Here is a 25,331-nt window from a genome sequence, read left to right on the forward strand (position 1 = left end):
CCTCACCCCATCATATGAGAGATTTGAGTTATTGCTGAGTGAAACCACCAAGGTCTCCCAAGAGTCAGGTAGTGTCATGATCAAAAAGATCTCCCTCAACTTATCATCAAAGTCCAAATTTGCATCTTTGAGCTGATTTAGAATCCCTGTAAATGCACTCAAGTGCTCAGCCGCAGGCTTTGACTCATCTGGTCGCATATTCACCAACTTGCGCATTAAATGCACCTGATTAACAGGTATAGTGATCTTATAAGTAGTTTTCAGCTTCTCCCATATTGCATTACCTGTATCTAAACCCTTAATGTCTGTCAGAATGTCATCAGTGACACCCATCTTTATGTAAGCCACAGCCTTTTTATTCACTCTGGCTCAATCTGCATCAGACATTAATGCGGGTTTATCTTCTTGCAAAGCATCCTCACAATCCTTTAGGAACAAAATGCCCTGCATACGGTCTTTCCAAAGGTCAAAGCCACGACTATCAAACCGTTTGATTTCCATCAAACTCTTGATGTTTGAATTGGAAGAGGTTGCAGCCATTTTATCACGAACACGAGTAAATGCACTAAACTGCAGAAGCACAAGCTGAACCAGCAAAATACACTATTATTCTTCTCGACCAAAAGTAAATCTCTGCTATTTGTACATGAACCAGCCACCACACGGGCAAAAAATACAGAAATTTACCAAATTTTGCGCAAATCCCCAAAAATTTCAAGTCCAAAATTGCGTAAATGTCAGCCAATCTGACCCAGCTAAGCAAAACTTTGCCAATACATGAAAAGCCCCAAATTTTTGGGATCCAATGTCAAGAAATTTTACTTAAAATAGCAAAATTTTGACTAATGTGGCAAAATCCCCAAATTAATTGAGGTCACCGCTCGCAATGTTTGCAATTTCTAACTCGAAAATCATTGACAGGCATGAATGATGCCAAATCTGGGAAAAGCCCCAAATTTTTGGGCTTGAATTTGCACAAATTTGTGGACCGTGCTCCAATGCGTGAACAAGACAAGTGGTAATGAAGAGATTAAAGAAAATTTTGGTTTTTAAAACAAAGGAACTGACCGGGGGGGTCCATTGACCGTGCCCGGTCACGTCGCGTCCGTGCAGCTCGTTGCCTGCCCGCCGTGGCGTCATGCTGGACCCCGTCGCTACGCGCTAGCACCTTGCTGGACCCTGTCGACACGCAATGGTCTCCATGCTAGTCCTCACGTGCGCCTATAGCTCGCATCTCCTATTGCCTGGTCCCCTCGTTGACTTGCCGCTGGTTGTCGGCTGATCTTCTACACACGACGCCCGCGCTGGTCTTTTGCATGACACCCGTACTAGTCTTTTGCACACGACTTCTTCCTGCGACTGTAGCCTGTCAGTTGCGAGCCGTGTCGTTGGTCCTGTCAGGTCACGCCTAACTTGTCGAGCAGTATTGCGTGTCGACAGCTGGTATGATATCGAGAAACGTGTACAACTTGTGCTATGATACCAGTTGTTGGAAGAAGGGGAGCACAGGTGTGAGAGATGGAGGTCGAGTAGGAGAGAGCGAGTGTGACGGCTGAAGAGTGAGTGAGCAGAGTGAAAGTACGATTTGGTTAGAGTGTGCCAACAATGTGTTGGTACACAAAGAATAAAATGTATTTATACTCGGGGCATGTAAAGGGTGCATTCACATATACAATGTGCGTGTACTATACATGGGGGGTTAAACCGGGCCTTTATCCCAACACAGACAATCATGATACCAATGGATTCATATTATCTTCCCTTGCTCCCTTGGCCAACGACTCATTTATAGCAAATAACTCAACCCACATTTATAGTAAATAACTCAACCCATTTGGTTTTTGCTTTGGAAAAAAGATTCTACATGGATGGGTTCTTGTGGATCTCCTGGCACCATGTTTGTACTCCCAAAAGAATGGGTGGTGGGGCTGTTTTGGATTTGGAGACATATGATTGCTCTTCATTGGTCATTGTTCCAGGCCTTGAGCGAGGGTAGGCAACCTCGGTCCTTGATTGCTAGGTTTTTCCTTGAGACTCAGGGTGTCAAGCATGGAAACACCAAGATTTCTGCCTCATGGTGGCATGTGGTTAATTTTGAACAGCCTATCCATCTTAAGTCTACTATGTTGTTGAATCATTTGATCCACTCCTAGAGATTGGTCCTTGTTAAATTTTCTTGGCATCCACCTTCGGATTGGGAGGCGGAAAACTCCTTTAGAGCGGAGATGTTGGCCGTTTCGAAGCTTCTCTCTTGGCAAGGCAAAGAGCAACAAAGGCCGATGTTGAATAGGATGGTGTGCTTGGGACTTATCATTGTTGCTGATACTTTTCTACTTGTTAGTGGGGCTGTTATGTCCTTTAGTTCTTGTTGATACTGCTTTTATGTTCCGCAAGGCTATTGCAATTTGTGGAATGCCATCTCCACCTCTTTATGGGCCATACAGCCTCTCCCCTCTTTGGAGCAGGAGGCCTCTTGGCAGGATTGGATGATTAATGGTCGGCTGCTTTTGGGTCGTGCTTCAGCAAATCAGATATATCATTTTCTTATTCGTGATAAAGATTGGCTTGTCTAGAAAGGCAATACTACATGGGGTCTCTAGAAAGGCGAAGTGTGGTGGAAATTTGTGGTAATGATAGGTTGGCTCAACAAAATGCATTTTCGATCTAAGGTCTTCATTTGGCGAATGTTGATTGGTGCTCTCCCTCTTGCCTTGGCGCTCTTCAATTGAAAGATTTCCAATGGTAGCTGCTTCTTTTTGTTAGACATTGGTTGAAACCACCCACCATTGGTTCCTTGCTCGGTCGTGTGGAAGGTTTGGTAACTACTATCGGCCATTTGTTCGGAGTGATTGGGCTATCGATGCTTCCAAAAGGATTGGGTCTTTGGACATCCCAAGTTTGTGGACCTCGTGTAGGCTGATATGAAAGTGCTCTTTCTTGTCTTACGCTTTTGGGATTATTGGCATATATGGACCATGAAGAATGCATTCATCTTTGATGCTTCATCGGGCATGTCGAGTGATATAGCCTGCTTGAAAGGGCTTCTTCATCAGTAGCTCGACTTGATTGAGTGAACGCATATTCTCCTAGACAGGATCTACTTGCTTGGCACACTGCAGTTTCTTCTGCCCCCCTTTTCATGTTCCATGAGGCTATCGTGATTTGTGGAATGCCATCTCCACCTCTTTATGGGCCATGCAGCCTGTTCCCTCTTTGGACCAGGAGGTCCCTTGGCAAGATTGGATAATTAATGGTTGATTGCTTTTGGGTTGTGCTTCAGCCAATCAGATATATCATTTGCTTATTTGCGACAAGGATTGGCTTTTGTCCAAAAAGGCAATACCACTCGAGGTCTCTAGAAAGGCCAAGCGTGGTGGAAATCTATGGTAATGGTAGGTTGGTTTAACAAAATGCCTTTTCAATCCAAGGTCTTCATTTGGCGAATGCTGATTGATGCACTTCCTCTTGCATCTATGCTCTCCAAGTGAAGGATTTCCAATGGTTGCTGCTTCTTTGATCAAATATTGGTTGAAAACCCCCACCATCGGTGTGGACCCCGTGCAGGCTGATATGAAAGTGCTCTTTCCTTTCTTACACTTGTGGGTTGTTGGCATTTATGGACCATGAGGAATGCATTCATCTTTGATGCTTCATCAAGTGTGCAAGAGTCATATAGCGTGCTTGAAGGGACTTCTTCATTGGTAGCTTGACTCGCCCTAGACAGGATCTGCTGGCTTGGCACACTGCAGTTTCTTCTACCCCCCTTTAGTCACTCTGCTTCTTTTGTACCTTGACTGTAATGTCTCAGATTTCATGCACTATGGCCTAGAGCCATCGTGTATCTTGTAACCATGTAATCTTGTACTTTCTCCGAAATTAATACAATTACCTTTTATGAGAGAGAGAGAGAGAGAGAGAGAGAGAGAGAGAGAGAGAGAGGCTTGGAATTATGATAATAAATGTAAGGCTTGGAAGTTGGAAGATACTATATGGTCTAGCCTGCATGGGCAAAAAATAGCTCTTTTTTGGTACAAATTAGTATGGATATGTACTGTGCGGTATGATACGAACTGCCACTCTGCTGGATACAAACTCTTATTAAGTACTATTGATTCCATATCTTTAACTTAAAGCTCATAAGATATGTGCCTCTAGACATGCATCCCCATCAGTTCTCATAGTGGAAGAATGATTATGCTGCCTGATGAATTCATGAAGGAGTACTGCCCCATTGTTAGCTCTCAGTTCTTTGTGAACTGCATGTGACTCCCACTAAGTGAATGTCATTTTTTTATTTGCGTCATCCTAGTGTTGCGAGTTCAAGATGGGTAGCTCAATGATGCTCTGTACATTCGACTTGATGACTAGTGCAAGACGTTATTGTTCAAAACCAACACAACCAAAGAAGTAACATATCAAGAAGGTCAGCTGCTCAGAGTCACTGTTTGATTCCATGTAGTGTTTTGTGTGATGTCACATACATGCCATGTCAATTCCATGTCAGCCCTCTTCTCGTCTTGTGACCAGTCAATATTGGGATTCCCTTTTGCACAGAGTAGTTTATGGTTTGTCACAAGTAACTGAATGCAAAGAACAATCACCTTCAAGTATATTGAGATACTCAATGTTTGCATCTTATTCTCCAATTTATGCAGGCCTTGCAGTGTAACATGGAGTACTATAAAGAGAATGCTAAAATCCTTCTCAAGGTGGTGGCTTCTCTTGGATTGAAAGTTCTTGGAGGGAGGAACTCTCCTTATCTTTGGGTGGAATTTCCAGGCTGGAGCTCAAGTGCCATCTTCTCTGAACTGTTGAAACAGCTGAATATCCTCACCATCCCAGGAAATTTATTTGGGCCATCATGTGGGGAAGGGTATGTAAGAATTAGTGCATTTGGTCACCGCGAGCGTATCCTTGAAACTGCACAAAGGCTTAAAAAATTAAAATTATAAGCCAAAGAATGCTGGAGTATGTCTGTCTATGGCACTTCTCTACCTTCCAATTTATGCAGAATAAAGGAGGGCAGTGTTTGAAGTTGGTTTCTTCAACAAACTGCACTCATGAGTCTCTGAGCACACAAGTGCTAAATCCTTAGGTATTTCAATGTCTCTACATTCCAGTCTATCTTCAATAAACAAGGGCAGTGTTGAATTTGTTTCTTCAACAAACTGCACCATGAGTCAGTGAGCACACAAGTGCTTAAGCTTTACTCATATCTCTGATGAGACTGAAACTTATGTACCATAAAGTAGGGCAGCATTTGAAGTTGTTTCTTCAACAAACTTTGGACTAGCTAATGGATTTTGGTTGTAAATGGTGTCGGAGGATATGAAAGTATTTGAGCTAGTCGTAGGACTTGTAGTGGTTGAGGTTGCAAGCTTGGCATTGGCAGAAGTTTGATTTTTTCGTGGTTTGCTTCTGTTTGCATTTCTACAAATGAGAAAAGTTGATACTATTAGTTTTTTTAAAATGTTTGAGAAGAAGAAGTGTTTGAGAACTTGCGTGTTACGTAGATTATGTTGTTGAATGGATCGGAGTTGGAACCATGTTTTTGGGTGTAGACCTCTTTGCTCAATAGGTATGTGACCTTCTCGATCATTATTGCAGGATTGTCATGACCGTGATTATAGTGGTTGTTTTTCATGTAATCTTCTAGTGTATCCTTGCCTTCTTTTTTCATGACTTCTACCAATTGGTTGAGTGTGCAATAACTCAATTGGGTATGTTCCGATGCCATTATTTCTTGTGTCTTGAAGCACTTCGGCTGTGCTTGTTCGTAGTGGATTGTCAATCGAGTCTTCGTACTCAAGTTTGAGGCTGTCAAGTATGTCTTCGTACTCAATCGAATCCTTCATAATATGTGCATATGAGTTAGTGTTGTTTCAAGTAAAAACGAAGGTTGCGAACTTTGTAGGAGGTTGTGTACTAGTTGGCGAGCTTGTCATCTGATGCAAGAAGATGTTCATTGTCGAGAATTTGAGTGCATGTGGCCATCAAGTTTTGGAGGTCATTGTACATTGCGAAGTCATTGGCGAATATTGATGGTTTTTGCCCAACAATGTTTGCCATTCTCATCTGGTTTGTCGTTATGTACTTGGGATTTTGTGTATTTGCAGGACGGTTCTCGATATGGCATTGAGTGTTCTTGTAGTTTTTAACGTATAGCTAGAACATTTGCATGCATAGTTCAATGTGGTTAGGTGAAGTAATAAGTTTATATTTGCATACATATTAGGTATCATTTGGATTTTGTGTACCTCATATGGCCTTGACAATTGTAGTTTTGAACGTATAGCTAGAACATTTGCATGCATAGTTCAATGTAGTTAGGTGAAGTAATAAATTTATATTTTTATACATACTAGGTATCATTTGGATTTTGTGTACCTCATATGGAGTCATCTTTGCCTTGACAATTGTTGTCTATCTATAAATGAGAAAATGAGGAAATCACATTAGTATATTAATAAATCTATTAGTTGGAGAAGAAAATTAGGAAAACACATTAATGTATTAACAATCAACATTTGAAAGAAGGTTTAGAAGATTGATTTATTACTTGCTACAACAAGCCTACAAGATTATTGTGTGATAGAATGTGTTGTCTTTAATCTTTTGGTTACACGAGAGAGCATTATCTACACTAGTTTTGATGCGAACACATTTCTTATGTATAGAAGTTCTTTTTGAATGATTGTGACTCCTTGTTATTTGTGATTGGTGATCGCGTATGTGAGTGTCAAAGAGAACATGGATTTATGGTACCACTTGTTATTCAATGCCTTGCATTCGTGAGGAGTTGGTTCGTTGACGAGATTGTGACTTGGATTGTTGATATCATTTTGTCGTTGATGTGTTGATACGGTTGATCTTACACATTGCATCGTTTGTTGCAGCAAAAAGCTCTTTCTACTGCTTGGTGTACCATTGACGATGTGTAGGCCATATGTCTCATCGATGAGGTGGTTGTACACAACTTGTTATGCTGTTAGAGTATTGTCAAGAATTGTTCGAAACTCTTTCATGAGCTGTAACATCTTTATCCTTATTGATGCAATGTTACTTTTACAATGAGCAATTGCTGGAGGTATTGTGAATGCTGTTGGATTGTCTTGATAAAAGGGATCTTTTGAATGATCATGTTCATTAGTTGGTGGGTTTGGAGCAAGTTTCTTTGCATGTAGTCCGTGATGAATATTTTGAGATCTTTCCCATTGGCCATGAGACCATGGAGTTGACATTCGATGTAGTATGATTGTGCCGAGTTCTCCGTGCTTATTAGTTTGTTCTTTGACCTAAAGCTTGTTTGTTGTAGTAATGTGTTAAAGAAGAAACCTTTAGTTTGGTGGCTTGGGTGAAAATCGGTGAATCGTACTAGTCTTGTATGTTGCTTCACAGTATTTCCATAAGCGTGGTGGAGAGTAAGTTTGTGATTAGATGCAATAGTGGTTTTGGTGATGCTATAGTTTTTTGTGGTAGTGATAGAATGTTACATGCTCTAAGTTCAATGGTCGGGCACAATAAAGGTGTACAAGGTGCATGATGGTATTCCTTGTTCTTGTGAGCTTCCATTGTTGTACTTGTGTAAGGGAGCTGCTAATGTACTCGACTGACTTGCTTCATGTAACTATCGGGATCTACATGCAATTTAACACCACTTGTATGGGTGACATTGGGTTGCACATTATTATAGCAGAAATTTCTTTTTTGCTTGTTTGAGTCGAAGTCTTGTAGTTCGAGTCTATTGGGATCTTCTGTCTAGATGTTTAACTTTTCGATCGGCTCCACCTTCATTGGATACTTGAGCAGGTAGTAAGATATGGAAGAGTTTTACTCATTGAATATTCATGTGAGCTCTGCTCAGAGGAGCAATAGTGTTGGTGATATGGCATAACATTCCAATGCTCCTCTCCAAGACGGTAGTATATGTATCATTGAGTTTCAGGGTTTATTGTAGGTTTTGGATCATCACCTGAGATGTATGAAAATCCATACTTGCATTTATTATGGCCATTACTTTTGCTTATGTAGTAGCAGGCATAATGGCACCTATGAATTTGTTTTGCCGTGAGGACTCTTAGTTTGGATTATCATTGGAGGAAATGTATACGCATATCTCATTTGTTGTATTTGCAATGTTTGCCTCATGTGACCATAGGATGACATATGCATGTAAAGTGCCCCTATGTTGGATCTCGTACCTGATGGCATGGTGCCAGACGCGCCCAATGCAAGCATCTCTGCCAAGAACGTACTAGTTGAAGAAAATGTGAAACCTCGTGTGAAAGAGAATGTTGCACTCGATGGGATATTCTTTCCATAATAATTCATGATTGAATTTCTTTGCAATGCATTCGAACTTCTTGATCTCGACCCACCTTATATTGGCAATCTCGTCTACAGTGAATGCAAGGAAGAAATGAAGCATGCCACAAACATCGGCCATTGTGATAAGGTCCTTTAAGTTACGTCGATGCCAAGATGGAGATCTCGGTATTGAAGCGGGAACATTGTAGCTGAGGATGTCCTGCTGACGACCTCCTCATTGGAACCGTGCTTATTTGCACGCTTGTAGATATTGATGTCCCTTTGTAGGTAAGTTGTGCATGTGGTATTTGCGATCAAGACTGCTTGTTTTAGCTGGTATAGAGTCTGGATGTAAGACTTGTGTAAGGTGTACAGAAAGAACAGGGTTGATGCCCCATCTTGATGTATTCACTAAGATAGATGTTGCCGTTGTAGGCACCATATCCAAGTGGGAATAAGAATGGAAGCACTGCATTTTCCAAGGCGATATCTAGGCAGGGCGAGCTTCTCTGCAAGCAAACCATCCATCTTGAATGTTGCTATTCTTTCTACGAGACGGTTATCATTTCGTAATATGATGCATGCAAACTTGTGTTGATGTGCTCTTTGGAATGCTTGGCTCGACTATATTGTCGAGCAAAGTGTAAGCTCTTTCATTCTCGTGTTCTGCTACTATTGGGTCAAATGGATAGATTTCACGATGGAGCTCTATAATCCTTTTGATGGATTGCTTATTAAGGATGCCAAGCCCTGTCCTTGGATGTGGATGTTCTGCTATAGACATGAATAGATTATGTAGCATGTTATAAGCGAACACATCCGCAATATTAGATGTAGTCAAATCAATTCTAATAGATGGCTACAAAAGTGATCCATCATTAAGAGACTAGAGGGTTGTCGAGAATAGATCGACGGTCGAGGGTTCCGTTCGCAATTGCTCTTGTTGTTTTGGAGACTGAGATGGATGTATCAATTATGCTCAATAGTTGAAGTTGTAATAGCTTTGCACTGAGAATTCATTTTATGTAGTTTGGTAACAATGAGACCACGTATTTGTTTTCATCTTTGTTCATAAAACATGGTCCACATGTCATTATCATCATGCTGATTCTGTGTTGTTGGCATGTAAGGATGAGAATATTACTTGACAAAGCCATTGTTACTTGTATTTCTTCTGTACATGGATTGTTCTCTTGCGAGATGATAGCATGATGTTGCATTGTGACTATACCATAGGACACACACATTACTAGTCTTCCAATGATTCTTTCACATCTTGTTGCCCAAGATGATTCAAATTTGTCTATGTTGTACCAAGTTGTAGTAAAGGGTTTTAATGATATTTTTCTATAAGCCATAGTTTTCATATTTCTACAAGTCCTGAAGGATGCCTTGTGACTTTGTTTTTGCGTAATGTCCATTGATGCTGATGATAACAATACATTTTTGTCATTCAACTATGCTACACTTGTTCATGAAAACAACATGCTATGCTTCATAATTTAATATTTAAGAAAAAAAATAAAAAAGTTAATTTATATATTTGACATGTGAGAATGATTTTTTTGCTTCTAATAAATTAAAAAAACAATAAACACTAAAATGAATAAATATTAACATTACTTCAAAAAATAAATGAAATAAAAAAGCATGGTATATAGCATGCCGAAGAGTTGGCACATGTCTCTTCGTATTTAAATAATTATGGGAGAAGGTGCCATTCGCCCATCCATTCAAAATATCCCGTTTGTTGAAGTTATACGATTTCATGTTTTAAATATGTTTGAAAGATCGTTACCATTTTTTTTCCCAAATGTTCAAAAGATTATTTTCTTTCTCTTTTGCTTCACTACTAATTAACTATTAACTAATACAAATACTATTGATTTTACATAAGTCTAACTAATTAATTAATAATAATGCAAGTCTTAATGCTACTAGTAATTCTAACTAATATAAGTCTATCTACTAATGCTACAACTAATAATTAACTATTAACAATTACAAATACTAATGATATTATATAAGTCTAACTAATTAAGTACTACTAAAATTACTAATAAGTCTAATTAATATAAGTCTAACTACAAATTCTGCAACTATTAATTAACTATTAACTACTAAAAATACTATATAAGTCTAACTAATTAACTATTAATAGAGAATGAAGGACGAAGATTTGAATCTAACCTTTTGACCTGCAAATGCGATGAACGATGAACTGATGTATGTGTCTCGTGTATGACCTTGCTCTCTACGCACATAAGAGACAAATTTCGTAATCAAGGGAATGGCCCATACTACTTAACTATCCTCCCTTTATATAGGCTCAAGGCTTCCCAACGTTCTAAGATTTCCATTAAGCTTTTTAAGGCTTTTATCTCTTAAAAAATTGAAAAGCCTAAAGGCTTTTAAACGTTTAAGATTAAAAAAAAAACTTTTCTTCACATTGGCAAAGAGGGATGGGGTCGTCAAACTTTTAAATAGATTTTATTATTATTATGTTTTCAATTGAAAAATGAGGGTTCTAACAAAGTACAAGAGGGAGCTCTATTTGTTGGGGGGTATGTGGGGGGTTGAGGAGATTCTTGAGGTGATCAACCTGTCAGATTGAGTTGCATGTTTACACAGAGTTTTTATTCCAAAAAAAAAAAAGGTTCCTATATGAAGGAATATTGTTTCCAATCTCCTCTGATTGTGAGATGAGATGGAGGCAAAATTGGGCACCGCTTACACGTAGTAAGCACAAGCTTGTTTGGAATGACTACGCATAGAGATCACTTAATAGTCACACTATAGCAATTGCTTTTGTAGTCAGTGACATTGGTAGATCTATATTAACTTGGCCTCTTATGGACCCAGATGTTGTGTTTTTAAAAAAATCGATTACAAATGTCATTCCAATGAAATGAATATGCAAGGTATGAACTATGAATACATGTGCAGGTATCAACCACCAAGCAAATGGACAAGATGTGAATTGAGCTGGCTTTTGCATAACTACATCCACTTTACAGATATTTCAAGAAGCACAACAACTAGTCTAGGGCATGTACAACCTCTTGAGAATCTTATGTATTTGAATTACTCTTGCATCTGTTTCTTCAATTACTTGTGGCCTTAGGTAGGATCTTTTGATTAGTCTGTGTGGGCCTTGGATGCATTCAATTTCACAATGCTTTTCACAAAGGCCATAGTCAAATGAGTTGGGCTGTTAAGTATGGTGACAACCAAGTTCCTTATGTAGTGGATTTTTGTTTCTACTTTCAATCCAAATTGAGCCCCTTGAAAGTAAGGTCTTGTGCCTCTTGGCTGAAATAACTGGGCACTCTTCAAATGTCAATTTGGTGACAAGAGCTACTTGATGTGATGGCATCATGGAAACTATTCAAGCTCATACTAGTGGACCTATCGTGACATCTCCTTCTAAGCTTAAACAAGTTATGATGCTCCTAGGGATGTGAGGTATTCCAATTGCATGTGTACCACTCCTCAAGGGGAGAATGGGATCTCGTGGCAAATGAGATGCCAGTTATGGTAACCCTTCAAGTGTTCCCATTACTAACTTCTTGATAGCTTGAATTCAAGAGTAGAAGGCCTTTTCGAGTACAAAGTCTCTAGTCCAACATAGTGCTCTTATGGTGCTAGTGTAATGAGATTTCCTATTGCAAGGCCTTCCAAAAGGCATGGGGTCAAGATTCCTAGGAAATGTAGATCAAGGTGCAGCAATCCTCTAAGTATTCCTCAAGAAATATATTGAGTGATTGCAAATCAAGCCATCATAGCATTTATCTTGGCTAAATCGAGGCTGCTGCTCTAGGTTTTAGCTAGATTGCTCATGTGAAGAAGTGATATGGCATGCCACTTGTATATCGGATCTTAGAGCGTTGTCATTCACAAGTGGATATCCTTGGTGGTATTCTCCTTGTCTCTCTTATGGTGATGGTTGTGTTTCTCAATGCCTAATGTTAGTGGCCCCACAACATCCCATGGTTGCATCATAACATCACAAGATTCACTTGATATGCACACATTCTTGTCAATTTTAGTTTGCAAGACAACCCTTTCAATTACTTTAACTCTTTCCTTATTGATGATGTGAATCGAGTGAGCCTTGCTTGAAGGCCCTCAAATGTCACAAGAATGCCCACTTGTTCCCAAGTCACCAACGCTCCCAAGAGTTGTACTAATAAGGAGGGTGTGTCATGTACAAGCATGTTTCGTCCTTCAACCTGAGTGGTTCCTAGTCTCTTCTAAGGTGGAGGCAATGGAGTGGAGCTCCTCTAGCTATTATCAAGTTCACCTAGCTCTGCATCTTAGGATGCAAGGATGAGATAGCTAACCCTTCCTCTTGGAAAGTTTAAGTAATACATATTAGAGTCACTTATGAAATAGTGTTGGATTCTCAAGCCAATTTTGTGCAAGTCTTAAGTGATACTATCTAAGCCTTATGTACGCCTCCCCCTAGAAGTTTAGAATTGTCATGATGATCTTTCATTCCTTGCTCTTCATCTTTGTGTTATAATAGCCTTTAGACATCTATATTTCATTAAGAGGCAAAGAATCACAAATCTTACCCTTGTGACCTCTACCGTCCAACTATTCCCATTGAAATCATTTGTTGTCTATCTTGGTTCAAATGGATTTGGATAACAATCTCTTGAGCTTGTGTCTAGGTGTAACCATTTTATCTCTTAGTCATCCTCACCTCTTCTTGCGGTCCTCACTCCCTAGAGTTCTTCTCACATTCTCAGTGCCTTCCCTTAGGGGCTTTTGGCTTCAAGCACACCAATTTTACCAACTCATGTCTATGTCATGAAGATGCTTGTTAGTGAGTCTTGTGTTTCAGGTTTTGTTCTTTCCTCACGCCTTGGATGACACAACAATTTCGACGCCTTGTCAAACAACTTAGATGGCACAAAGGCTTAGCACCAATTCATAAGGCTTAGATGCCTCAAGCCTTAGATGGACTAACATGCCATGATGATTGGATGAAAATCATAATGCCTATAGGTCAATCGGATGCTTAAAAGACATAAGGCTTCAACACTATGCTAATTTGGATGCTTTAAAAGCATAAAACTACAATAGCCATGGCAATCGAACAGATTAATCATGGCATGCTAATCATTAAAGAAATCGGACGGAGGCAATTAGACTGAAGGATCAATAATTATTCATTCACATACTAATCATTAAGGCAATCGAGCTAAAGGATCAAGCATTAATCATTCAAACAAATCATTAAGATGCTTGATATGGTGGTAGCACATGGCAATAAAAAAGATTAATCATGGCATGCTATCATTAAGACAATTAGACGAAGGCAATGAGACTAAAGGATCAAGCATTAATCATTCGAACAGATCATTAAAATGCCTAATATGGTGGCAGCACCAAAATAAGTAACTACTTAGTCACATTCAAAAACTGATTCTTTTGATCATAGAGTCTTAAATCATATATGTCTGCACAAGACATAATCCGATGAATTGAGCCAATTCTTGAAAACCAATGCAAGAGAGAGAGAGAGAGAGAGAGAGAGAGAGAGAGAGAGAGAGAGAGAGAGAGAGAGAGAGAGAGAGAGAGAGAGAGAGAGAGAGAGAGAGAGAGAGAGAGAGAGAGAGAGAGAGAGAGAGGACACGAGAATCGAAAACCTCAACTTGTATGTTGTCGCTGCGACAATGATGAGCATGGCTGTTTGTGAGATTATTCGAATCATGGAAGGGAAAAGGGACTGGCTTCCTTGAACCACATGAAACGATCAACCTCCCTCCTAATCTTGTTATAGCAGCTCAAGGGAAATATAGTCTCTCTTAATCTTGCTATAACTCAGGACAACGCAGTCCTATGAAGATGGACTTCTCCTTATAGAATTCTATGCTTCCCATGCATGCTAAGTCTAGACTCCATTTACTTAGCTTGTTTCCATGCTCCTAATGTTGAAAATGTTTGATAATGCCAAAATTTGCTCATATGAGGCCAAGAAGGTGGTGCAATAAAAATATATTCATCTTACACATGAAGCTGTTATATTGATGGGTTCTTTAGGCTTTGCAAGAACACCGCCCATTTTTTGTGACCGTTTGATGCTATGCTCCACAAAAACTTCTAGATCTTGAAGTATAGAAAGATCCATTTGAATGAGTTGGAAGCCAAGAGGTCAACGATGCATTTTGATGTGCCTAGATGGGTAGCATACCAATGTGACTTTGTATGGGGATAAGTCTTAATAAGGTCTCATTATGTGGGCATGATATAGTACACATTGCATGGACATATGTTGTACACAAGGGACATGGAGCTTGTAGAAATAGCACAACACTTTTTTATGTTCCATCTATGGCAAAACTCCAAGGCTGCATTTCTTTTTGAGATGCATTTGAACTGTGTTGTTACAAGATTTAACGATTACATAATCAAGACAATCAAGCCTTCTACATTGCAAGAGTACTATGTAATGGCTAGCTCTCACAACCCCATCAAATTTTTGGTCAATTTGGCATATCCCCATCAAAGTGTTGCTCCATTTGACTCATTTGCACTTAGGGTTTGTAAATAGGTAGAAACTTCATAGTTACATCCCCATCATAGAACCTTGACACCTTAGTCATTGGCATTCTATTATCTATCCTTTGGAAACTTGAATATAACATTATGCTAGAATCTAGTGAAATAAACCTTGAAGCAACACATGGATATACACACTCTACAATGTTTGATGCATCATTGAGTACTAAAACTTTTAAGTACTTGCATTTGGGCATGGAAGACCCTTGGATGTTCTTCTTTGTCTATGAAAGTGCGCTTCCATTTCATTTTCATAGCATCGAGGTGTGGTTCCTTAGACATTAGATTTAATTCTATTAAATTACATGAAGGAAGGTTTTTCAGTTTTAGATGTGGACTAACTTGTCGAATTGCTCACAAATGACGTTAGTGGAAAACTATGTAAGGGCAAGGTCAAAGTAAAAGTCAAGCACATGTGCTTACATTATTATGATCCTATGGAGACATAAAAATACATTCATTAATTATTTGATTACATGAGGTTTATTGAATCTCCTTTAGGCCCACCACAAAAATAGTTGAAAATAATATTTACAAAATAGTGAAGGGTGTCTTTTATTTGATTAGCTTAGCTAGCCTCAATTGAGATAGATGTCCCATCATGGGATGGTTTGATCTCCTCTTGGGTTCCTCACCCTTATCTCTTTCTAGAATCAAGGTCTATCTAGTGGCCATATACTATTCTAATCGAGGATTTCTTCTCTTGTCTTAGGCAAGCATGGGATTAACATTAACATAACGAAAGCTCCCAATATGGCCCCATGTTGCCATAGGAGGGAAGTTCCTCAAATGTTTGCCCTCAACTTCTAGGTGGTGATCCCACACTCTAGTTTGTAATAATCGACTAATTGATAAAGTTGACCCTAGAAGGCTTATTCGAGAAGTATAATGTCAGCCTCAATTCTTCTTGATTTACATATTCCAATCCTTCTTCAATTTAATCACATAAACAATAGTCAAGTTATCCCTCTTTGATCACATCCACAAACAACCATGCCAAGATGTAAGCCTTTCTATCAAAATAACAACTCTATTTTTAAACAATCCACTTGTATTGATAGCCATTTTGAGTTTATACCATCGCATGATCCCTATATTTGATAATAACATATCCATGCATGCACATGATTAATACTTGACAATTGTATGATCCCTAGCTTTGATGACAACACATCCATGCACACACAAGATGTCATCGCAAATGCATTGTTTTCTTTACAACTTCAATCCAAAACCCATAAAGTGAGACTAGCATTAGAGAGCATACTATGGGCCCTTTTCCTAAATGGTTCTAGTCATCTTCTTAGTTGCACCATTTTGAGTAGGATTCTTGGGAGTTGTCAACTTTCTTTTGATACCATGACTAGCATAAAAGTTTGTTAAGGTATGAGAAGTGTATTCAGCACCATCGTACGTTCTCAAGCACTTATGATTTTTCCCCACTTGATTCTATACAAATGCCAAGAAATTTTGAAATGCATCTAGGATATCACTCTTCTTACGAAGAGGGTAAGCCCAAACTTTCCTAATGGCATCATCTATGAAAGTGACAAAATACAAAGCTCCCTCCAATGAGATAATGGGTGTAGGCCCACACAAATCACTACAAATCAAATACAAGCACTTTGATTTTCTACTATCATCACCTCTCTTGTGTGACAATTTGCTTTATTATAAAAAAGACAATGCTCACAAAAATCAAGATCAAAGAAGTTCAAACACGAAAGATAATCCAAATGGCACAAAACTTTCATTCTAGTAATTGACATGTGTTTTAATGATGATCCAATAAAGAAATTGATGGTTTCTAAATGATAGCTACAACATGGTCTTTAGCCCCGAAAACATATAAAGAATACAAGTACTAGATTTAGGCCCTTTGGCAATAACAAGAGGCCCTTTGCAAATTTTCTATAGGTGATTGCCAAAGATCACTTGCAACCACAATCATCAAGTTGTATTTACTAATTAAGAATCTTAGTCAAGTTTGGAATATGCTATACATTTTGCAAGACAAAACAAGATCCATTAGGCATAGAGAAATGCATATCTCCAAAACCAATGATGTTGCATACATAGTAGAATCATTCCACTTCCTTCTTGCTATGAGACTCTCTTTGACTTGCCTCCCTCAAGAGTTTCCCCCTAGCAATTGACCTTCCTCTAACAATGAGTGCACTAGATATTAAGAAAACTACTCTCATCATTAACACTCTTAAGACCACCTATAAGTGTGGAGTTACTATCTTGAAAGTGTCCCAACTCTCAAAGACAAGGTGCCCGACAAAAACATAGCCTTAACTAAATCATGCAAGGTGATTTTCTGAGATGTTAACAACTAGTTGAAAATGGTATTGAACTCATCGAGATGGTTGGATATAAAATCTCCCTTCTTCATGCAGAGATCAACAAGTTCTTTCAATTAATAAACTTGCGAAACTACAATTTCTCTCTCATGTCACAAGCATTTTCCATACACCAAATGCACTATCTTCCATGTCGTTTACATTAATATACATGGACTTTGAGAGTGTCAGCATGATAATGAAACGTGCCAACTCATCCATTTCTTCCCATACATCAACATCCATGCCCTCAGGCTTAACCATAACATTTAATTGGTTTACATGCTTCTTCTAAACCAATACATTATAGATTTACATTTTCTAATGGGGCCATCCAATTCGTCAATATTGAATAATGCATTTTTAGAAGTGAACAAAGAAGCCATAATAGTTGCAATATATCATGTACACCAAAATGCCCAAAGCATACTCAACTGCAAGTCAAAAGAGACCCATTAACGACAATCTAAGTGACTTGCAAATCCAAAAAATGGCCAACATGACATTGATAGCCCAAAAAAGAGACAAATCCAAATCAATAAACCAAGGTATAGTTAACTATAAGACCAAAAACTAAAAACCAAGTGCTCTCACAACAAAGGTAAAAGAAATACAGAAAAAAGACAAATGCACACCAATCAACCAAGTTATGGTTACCTACAAGACCAAAAATTGCAAAATCAAGTGCTCTCACTCTAAAGGTAAAAGTAATACCAAGACAACTTAAGAACTTTTAGCATGCACCAATCTTTTTGCAATTCTTTTTTGAAATTCACTAGCTATTAATCTCAAGCAAAATGATGTCCAAAGCTTACATCTATTGTTTTTCTAGTATGAAACTAGTTCTTGCTCAAGTAATCTTAGTCCAAAGGGTGCAGAAAAGGGGTTCTATGATAAAATATATACCCTCTGGCTTTCAAAACATTAAAAAACGTGGAAAAATGGTGTGAGCAATCCAAATCACCAAAGTGCATCAACACAAGTCATTTTCATCATAAGCAGCCTCTTTTTGCATCTAGATGAGTAGCACAATACACAAACATTGCGATCTCACAACAAATGAAGTCTCTCTCTCTCTCTCTCTCTCTCTCTCTCTCTCTCTCTCTCTCTCTCTCTCTCTCTCTCTCTCTCTCTCTCTCTCTTTCCTTCTCTCTATTATAGACTATAGCAGCCCCCTCTTTAAAGGACATGCTTAAACCCCCTTCTTAAGCCTTGTTCTTCTGGGAAGTAGGCCCCCTACTGGAATTGCCAAGTTTCCCCCCACTAAAGTAGGCCATGTGCTTGCATATGTCAAACGTGTATATCAAAATCTCTTCTCGAGTATTTGAAATCAAGTTTCTACTTTGATTCTAGCTATTAGTGGATGCCCAAATGCAACCAAATTGGGCTATGAAAGCCCCCAAATCAAGTCTCAATGGCTTCTCAAGCTGAAATACCTGTTTGATTTGGATGTAGAGCTTGGTATTGAGAATAGTACTTCTATCAAGATATCGGTAGCAAGCAAAAAATGTCATAGAAGAAGCTTGAACTAGGGTCTTTGTGATGAAGCTTACTCTTCACACTCCTTGCTCTAAGTATGAGATCCCTTGAGTGCCACTTTGATACTAGTGTAGAAGGAAGCAATGGTGGATTACAAGGTAGAAGCTATGGAGTGCAAGAGGCTTAAGAGAGAGAAGCAAACAAAGAGAGTTTAGTGGATACAATGAATGATATCCTCATTCTTTGTTATCATCACTTATATATGAGAGCATAGTGTATACTTATACAAGAGGTGCATGCTTGGCAATTGGCCATTGGCCTTTACCCCAACATATTGCACATGATCCTAGTGGATCCCAATATTGATATTACAAAACAGAGATTCTACCTAATGAAGCCACAATATACATATCTTGTTAAAGAATACTTGGATAAGCTTCTCAAGGTAGATTTCATTTATGAAATTGAGCATATGGACTAGGTATTGCCTTTGTTATTTTGGTACTCAAGCAAACATGAAAATTCAAGTATGTGTCAACACAAATATGAATGTAGCCACTAAGAGAGACTACTATCCCTTGCTATACCTCAAACACATGATCAACCATATGATAGGAAACATATATCTTTCTTGTTGGTTGTTGAGGCTAAAACCAAGTGCAAGTCCATCCAAATAACTAGCACAAGATAAGATTCACCATAGAATGAGAAGTGTTTGCATGTAGAGTCACGCCCTTTGGATGGATGAATGCATCGACAACCTTCCAATGCTTGATGTGCACCATCTTCAAAGACATGCTGTATAAATATATCGGGGTGTCTGTGGATGAACTTTATGCCAATTCTGATTGGGAGGAGTTTCTAGATAATCTAAGAGCAATCTTTGAGTTGTGCAAGCAATATCAACTCTTGTTGAATAATCTTAAATGCTAATTCTGAGTAAAACATGAAATCATATTCAGACACATGGTATCCAAGAATGGCATTGCCATGAACATTGCAAAAATCAAAGCTATCTTGGATACTTGGAGCTACCACCACATGCAAACACTAAGGGCATTCAATTGTTCCTTAGCACATTAGTTACTATTTGTACTTAACTATGTTGCCTGTAATACCCCCCCGCCGGCTCTGGATGAGAACCACCCCCCCAAAAAAATGAATTAAGATAAATCAAAATTTTCTTTAATTCTCCCCCCCCGTCATCACCGACAAGTGGCGGGGGGAGAAAGAGGAGGATGATGTGGTGGAAGGGGAAGATGACGAGGATGAAGAAATCGATGATGATGGAAAGGAGGATGACGACGATGATAATTATGAAGAGGGGGAGATAATGTTGATGTGGGGAGAGATGGCATGGATGAAGGAGACGTCAAGGAGGGAGGAGGTGATGACGTCGAGAAAGAAGAAGAAGATGATGATAATAATCTCAAGGGGGAGGCCACGAGCCTACCACCCCTCCACTAGCCGTCTTGACCAGACCTTGCAGCCCAAATAAGCCCTTGCCACCATGCAAAAATAGGTGGTGGAGACACCACCACCACCACTCTGCAGCACGTAAACTATATAGAAAAACTATGGGGACCCATATGAGACCAGAGTCCGGAATAGAGTAGGTGAGAGGGTTTACCGCATCACAAAATGATGCCACTATACTAGAGCTAGAGTCTATGGAAAAAAGCGAGCCCTTTAGACTCAAGGTCATGCAAAACCTAGCGTATATCTGGTCTCTTATATGTGCATGGTGTGTGGAGCTAATCCATACGGCGAAGGCGAAAGTGGTAGCCATGGCATACAAAGAGAGAAGGAAGGAGAGCATAAGTGTAGGGAAGTAGAGAATGAAAGTGAAAATGAATTTGGAGTTATAGCTTTTATGTATCTAGGGTTTTAAATAAAGGTTTTTTTAAAACCCTAAAGTTTCAAATTAAAACTCTTACCTTATTTTATTTATTTCAACACTTTAAGGTCACAACTAAAATTACTCATATAGACAAACACTTCGTTCTACATTATTATATCCTCGAATATAGTTGGATCGCTGAGTATATTCAAGTCCAACTAGAGAAAATATAGAAAATTTTTAAGAAAAGAAATCTAAAAGACCTTCAAAATCCCTTAGATCCAATTTAATATTTAAATTTAAGAAATGAGTAGAATAGATGAGCTACAATATATCATTATGCAAAGACAATATTGCATAGATTATAGAACTCCAGCCTGCAATTTAATTATGATTTTAACTAATACAATTGACTAATTACAGTATGTATTATCACACGATTGGATCACAGTAAACTAAGATTATCTAAATTGAAAGTACTCATAAGCTTAATTTTTTTTATATTTGTTCTTTATTTAAAAAAATTACAAGGATTTCACTATCTCAAGGATATGTGAAGAAGCACATTGTTTACATGTCATGGATTGCTCACTACGAATCGTGACTTTTCTATTATCTAACTTGAAATAGAAGTTGCAAAGGGACTCATTGGACATTAATTGAATTTCTTGTCTCAGAAAAGAAATGGGCCAATGGCTCTCTATGCTAGCCACAAAAGGATTATGACCATTCCACAAGATAACCACATTTATGAGAGTTGTATGTGTCTCATCTCGGGTATCTTGATCCAAGCTGATCCACTCCCCTCGCAAAAGTCGTCATCTTTTATATTCTAAGTGAATGCATATAGTTTATCTAGCAATGAAATACATGTAGTAAAAATAATGATAATGATAAGTAAATGCAACTAACACAACAATTCATCTAAGCAAGACCTATGTTAATTAAATCAAGGCATTCAAAGTAGTAAAAAAGATTTACATGAATGTGAGATTAGATTGGTTGACCCTGCACTCAATTGTCTCATCAAAATGTGTTCTTTTGACTTGCCAAGACTCACCCAATAGATAACTCATCCATTCCTTGGATGGACACTTGCATTGATAAGTAATCTTTGTTTTCTTTAGAACATCATGTGGACCAAATAAATGTGCAAACAATGAGAATGGAATACGCCAACTAAGATGCACATCTTTGGAGCTTGTGGTGGGTTTCATAGCACTATTGATGTCAAATTTTATCTTGGACTTACATGCTCCTGACAACTCCAAGCTACCAATCAACTATTTACCACTAGATAGTGGCGGCAATGGGACATGCTACAATCTCTGGCTTTCTATTATATACAATGAATTATCAGAAAAGATATTTTGAGTTGCAAGTTCTCTTGCAGAGTTATTATCATAGATCAAAGAACATACGTCCTCATGCCAAACATGTATCTTGTCGCTCAAACATTCCACATTTTGCCATTCATGCAAAGTTGATGGATATAGAGCTATTAGTAAAACAAGATTGAATTAGAACACTGCAAAGATTTTTAAAAATAACTCTGATGCAAAAGAATAAACAATGATAAAATCTAAAAACTTATTGTTTTGTTTATAATTTGCAATGTAGTTCTATCGTGTACATAGATTTTTTTGTGCGCATAAACATGTTGGATCAACACTTTTGTTACTGTACTTATTCCATTATACACTTTTTTGAACTCTAAAATTCTACCTTTCCAATGTTTGCTAGGGTTTGCAATATCCTTACACCTAACCTTGAAACTCCCTCGAGTACTTGGGTGCATCAAAATCCAATCCAACTTATAGTACTTATCACAAATCCAATTACTGCCACTATCTTTCCTATTGAAGACCTCCACTGCAAGTATATTACTGATGTTTTTCCTCCGTGAAGACATCTATAATAACCAAATAGAAAAGTTACCTATCAGTATGTATATAATTTACAGATGTTCTCTCCAAATGAAATGAAATTTAAATGGAGCAATTAAAAAAAATATTATACCTATAATTCTTTTCACAAAGAAGCCCAGAGATGTTGAACAAGAAGTTAACTTATAACAAGACCATTGTTCCTTCACTGACAAATTTCTAGAGTATTAAAACAAAAGAAATATCGGGTCAAAGCATATATATAACTTACATAGGCTTTGCCCAAATGAGTTGAAAATTAACCATGGAGCAACAAAAAAAAGTGGCAATATACATGTGGCTCTCTTTGCAAAGAAGCCCGAAGATGTTGAAAAAGTTGAGTTTTAAAAAAATGAATGTTCTCCACCCTCAGAGACTCTTGGAGTAAAAAAACAAAGGAAAGCTCAGTAGGCATATAGCTTGCATACATTTTGTCCAAATGAGATGAAATTTAATTGTAAAAAAAACAAGACAACATACATGTGACTTTGTTTACAAAGAAACTGTAAGATGTTAAAAAAGAAGTTGAGTATTCAAAAGATCATTGTTCTTGACTGTAAGAGACTCCTAGAGTACCAAAAAAAAAGAAATGACATGTTAGAGAATGCACATAACTTGCACAAGTTTCAGAAGTTTTGTCCAAAACGAGATAAAACTTTACCACAGAGCATCCACGGAAGAGAACAATATACCTGTAAAGTTTTGTGAAGAAAATCTTAAGGCTTTGGTAGAACAAGCTCTGCTCTCATAAAACATGTGAAACTCACTTTGTGTTTGTGTAGAGGAAATGAAATTTCACAGGGTTATAGATAGGGCAAGTAAAAATGAGGTTGTAAGATTTCATCAGGAAAGAAGAAGCGGGGAAAGAGATATGATAAATTTGAGTTTCGCCTAAGAAAGAGGGGAAAACTGAAAAGGGGAGAAATGAAAAGTCAAACATAAAAAATAAGAAAATGAAATTCGAGTCACAAACTTCCCAGAAGTGTCAACATTGTATCCTCCACATTTTCCCTTATTTTATTGTTGAGGGAAGATTTGAACCAAGATATGACTAGAAGATTCATGTTACATGAATTTAGAATCCCAGCTCTCTCATTGGTTAGGCCTATATTTATTTATTCACTCCTTAGGGGGCAAAAAAGAGAGTCCATATTTCTCCTAATGGTGTTCCACCATTTACTTGAAAAAAAAAGAAGAAGGATCGGTCATGAGAGAAAAGGACTTTGGTCCGTGTCATGCCAATCTACTCTTGGTATTTTTTTACCTCATGATGTAAATTTATAGCATATTGGGATTATCTTTTGGATTTCTTCGAGGCTCATTTTCTCTTCACCTGACTGTCGATTTTGGTGTGCCAATTCTGATTAGGGTGCATTCACACACCCTAGAAGTATTTAAAACTTTATTTTCTTTTTACTACATCCCAACCACATTTAATGGTTAAAAGGAACCAATTGATCACTTTTTTCAAGTGTATCCACGCTCAACACACACCAATTAAATTAAAATAAAATCAATCTATTGTTCATATTACGCGCACTTCATATACTAAACACACACAATTTTTAGTTGGTAATAAAATAAACTAGCTATCACTCTTATAGGTGCCAACAAAAAAGTGCTACACATAATAATTGGAATCAAACGAATATGCATTTAGAGATCCATGGAGTCGGGATTGAAGTCCGGGTCCTTTTAATGCATTGTAACATAATAATTTTTCTTAAAGGATAAATTGAATTGTGGATTTCTTTTTAAGGATAATCACGATTAAAAAATCACCCATTGATAATAATTGGTAAAACCTACATTTCATTAAATTTAAATCCATCTTCACTGCACATCTCTCATCTAATCAATGAATGCAACATGTGGGAAAGAGGGAGATACAATCGATTACTCAGTCCCTATTGATAGGTTTCAATCTAGTCCTAGTTCAGTTGTGTCAAGAGTGGTGTAGTTTATGGTATTCCTTCTGTTTTGATGGTCATGTTGTTATGGTCTCATATATGGTATGTATACGTCTTTTTATTTTTGTGCTTGATATAGGGACTAGGGTTCCTATTTGTTGCATTTCACGAAGCTATTGGTCACACATGTGGGTAGGTCATGCCGAATTTGTTCTAGGATGTGGTTTGCTTAGGGTGGTCTTTTGTGTTGTGGACGAATTGATTCTCTATCAAGATCTTATTGGTTTTTTATTTTCCTATTTTGCAGGCCTTCTTTGTGTCTATTTGTGGTGTGTGCTTTATTTTTTTCTATCTAAATGGCACCCCGCACTCCTCCTCCCATCCAATATGTTCCATTAGTCAATTGGGATTATTCTCAGTTGATGGAATTGGACCTTATTACTAAGGCCCAGCTCTCCCAATTTGTGGCTCTCTCCTTGCTACTTATTCCTGATAATCCTATCCTATGTGATGAAAATATTAACATCTTACAGCAAGTGGTCTAGCTTTAATCGAGGTACCACTATTCTAATGACACCTTAAGGATTGGGGAAAGCTTTGTCTCTTCCCTATCATGGGGAATCCTTTCCAATATCCGCCATATCTTTTTTAATGCTGATATTTTAAGGCTCTTACAGAGACAAACCAAAAAATTACTAGATGCCAAACAGGTCATGGCCACATCTAGGTTTTGTGTCTCCATCTAGATGCCAAACAGGTCATGGCCACATCTAGGGTTTGTGTCTCCATCATATTTGATCCTTTTTGGAAATAGTTGTGTCAGTTCCTTCAAGACAAGTTTATGCCTGCCAAGACTCCATGCAATTATATGTCCAAGGAATTATTTACTACTTCCAGAATGGTGCTCAAGGACATAATCATTGACTAGAGTTTCTATCTCCTGGCTAAAATGGAA

General features: G+C 38.1%; 1 protein-coding gene across 1 annotated transcript in view; it reads left to right on the forward strand.

Annotated features, from left to right (window-relative positions):
- The window catches only part of LOC148031925 (LL-diaminopimelate aminotransferase, chloroplastic-like), a 36,773-nt gene extending 31,331 nt beyond the window's left edge, over positions 1-5,442 (forward strand). Inside the window, exon 9 of the mRNA XM_087682512.1 lies at positions 4,656-5,442. Coding sequence (XP_087538638.1) covers positions 4,656-4,952 — 297 coding nt within the window. The 3' untranslated portion in view covers positions 4,953-5,442. The remainder of the gene's footprint in view (positions 1-4,655) is intronic.
- The last annotated feature ends 19,889 nt before the right edge of the window (positions 5,443-25,331 follow it).

Source organism: Lygodium microphyllum, chromosome 8, assembly GCF_053477565.2.
Source record: "Lygodium microphyllum isolate KBCC chromosome 8, Lygodium_microphyllum_v1.1.10, whole genome shotgun sequence".
NCBI classification, from domain to species: domain Eukaryota; kingdom Viridiplantae; phylum Streptophyta; class Polypodiopsida; order Schizaeales; family Lygodiaceae; genus Lygodium; species Lygodium microphyllum.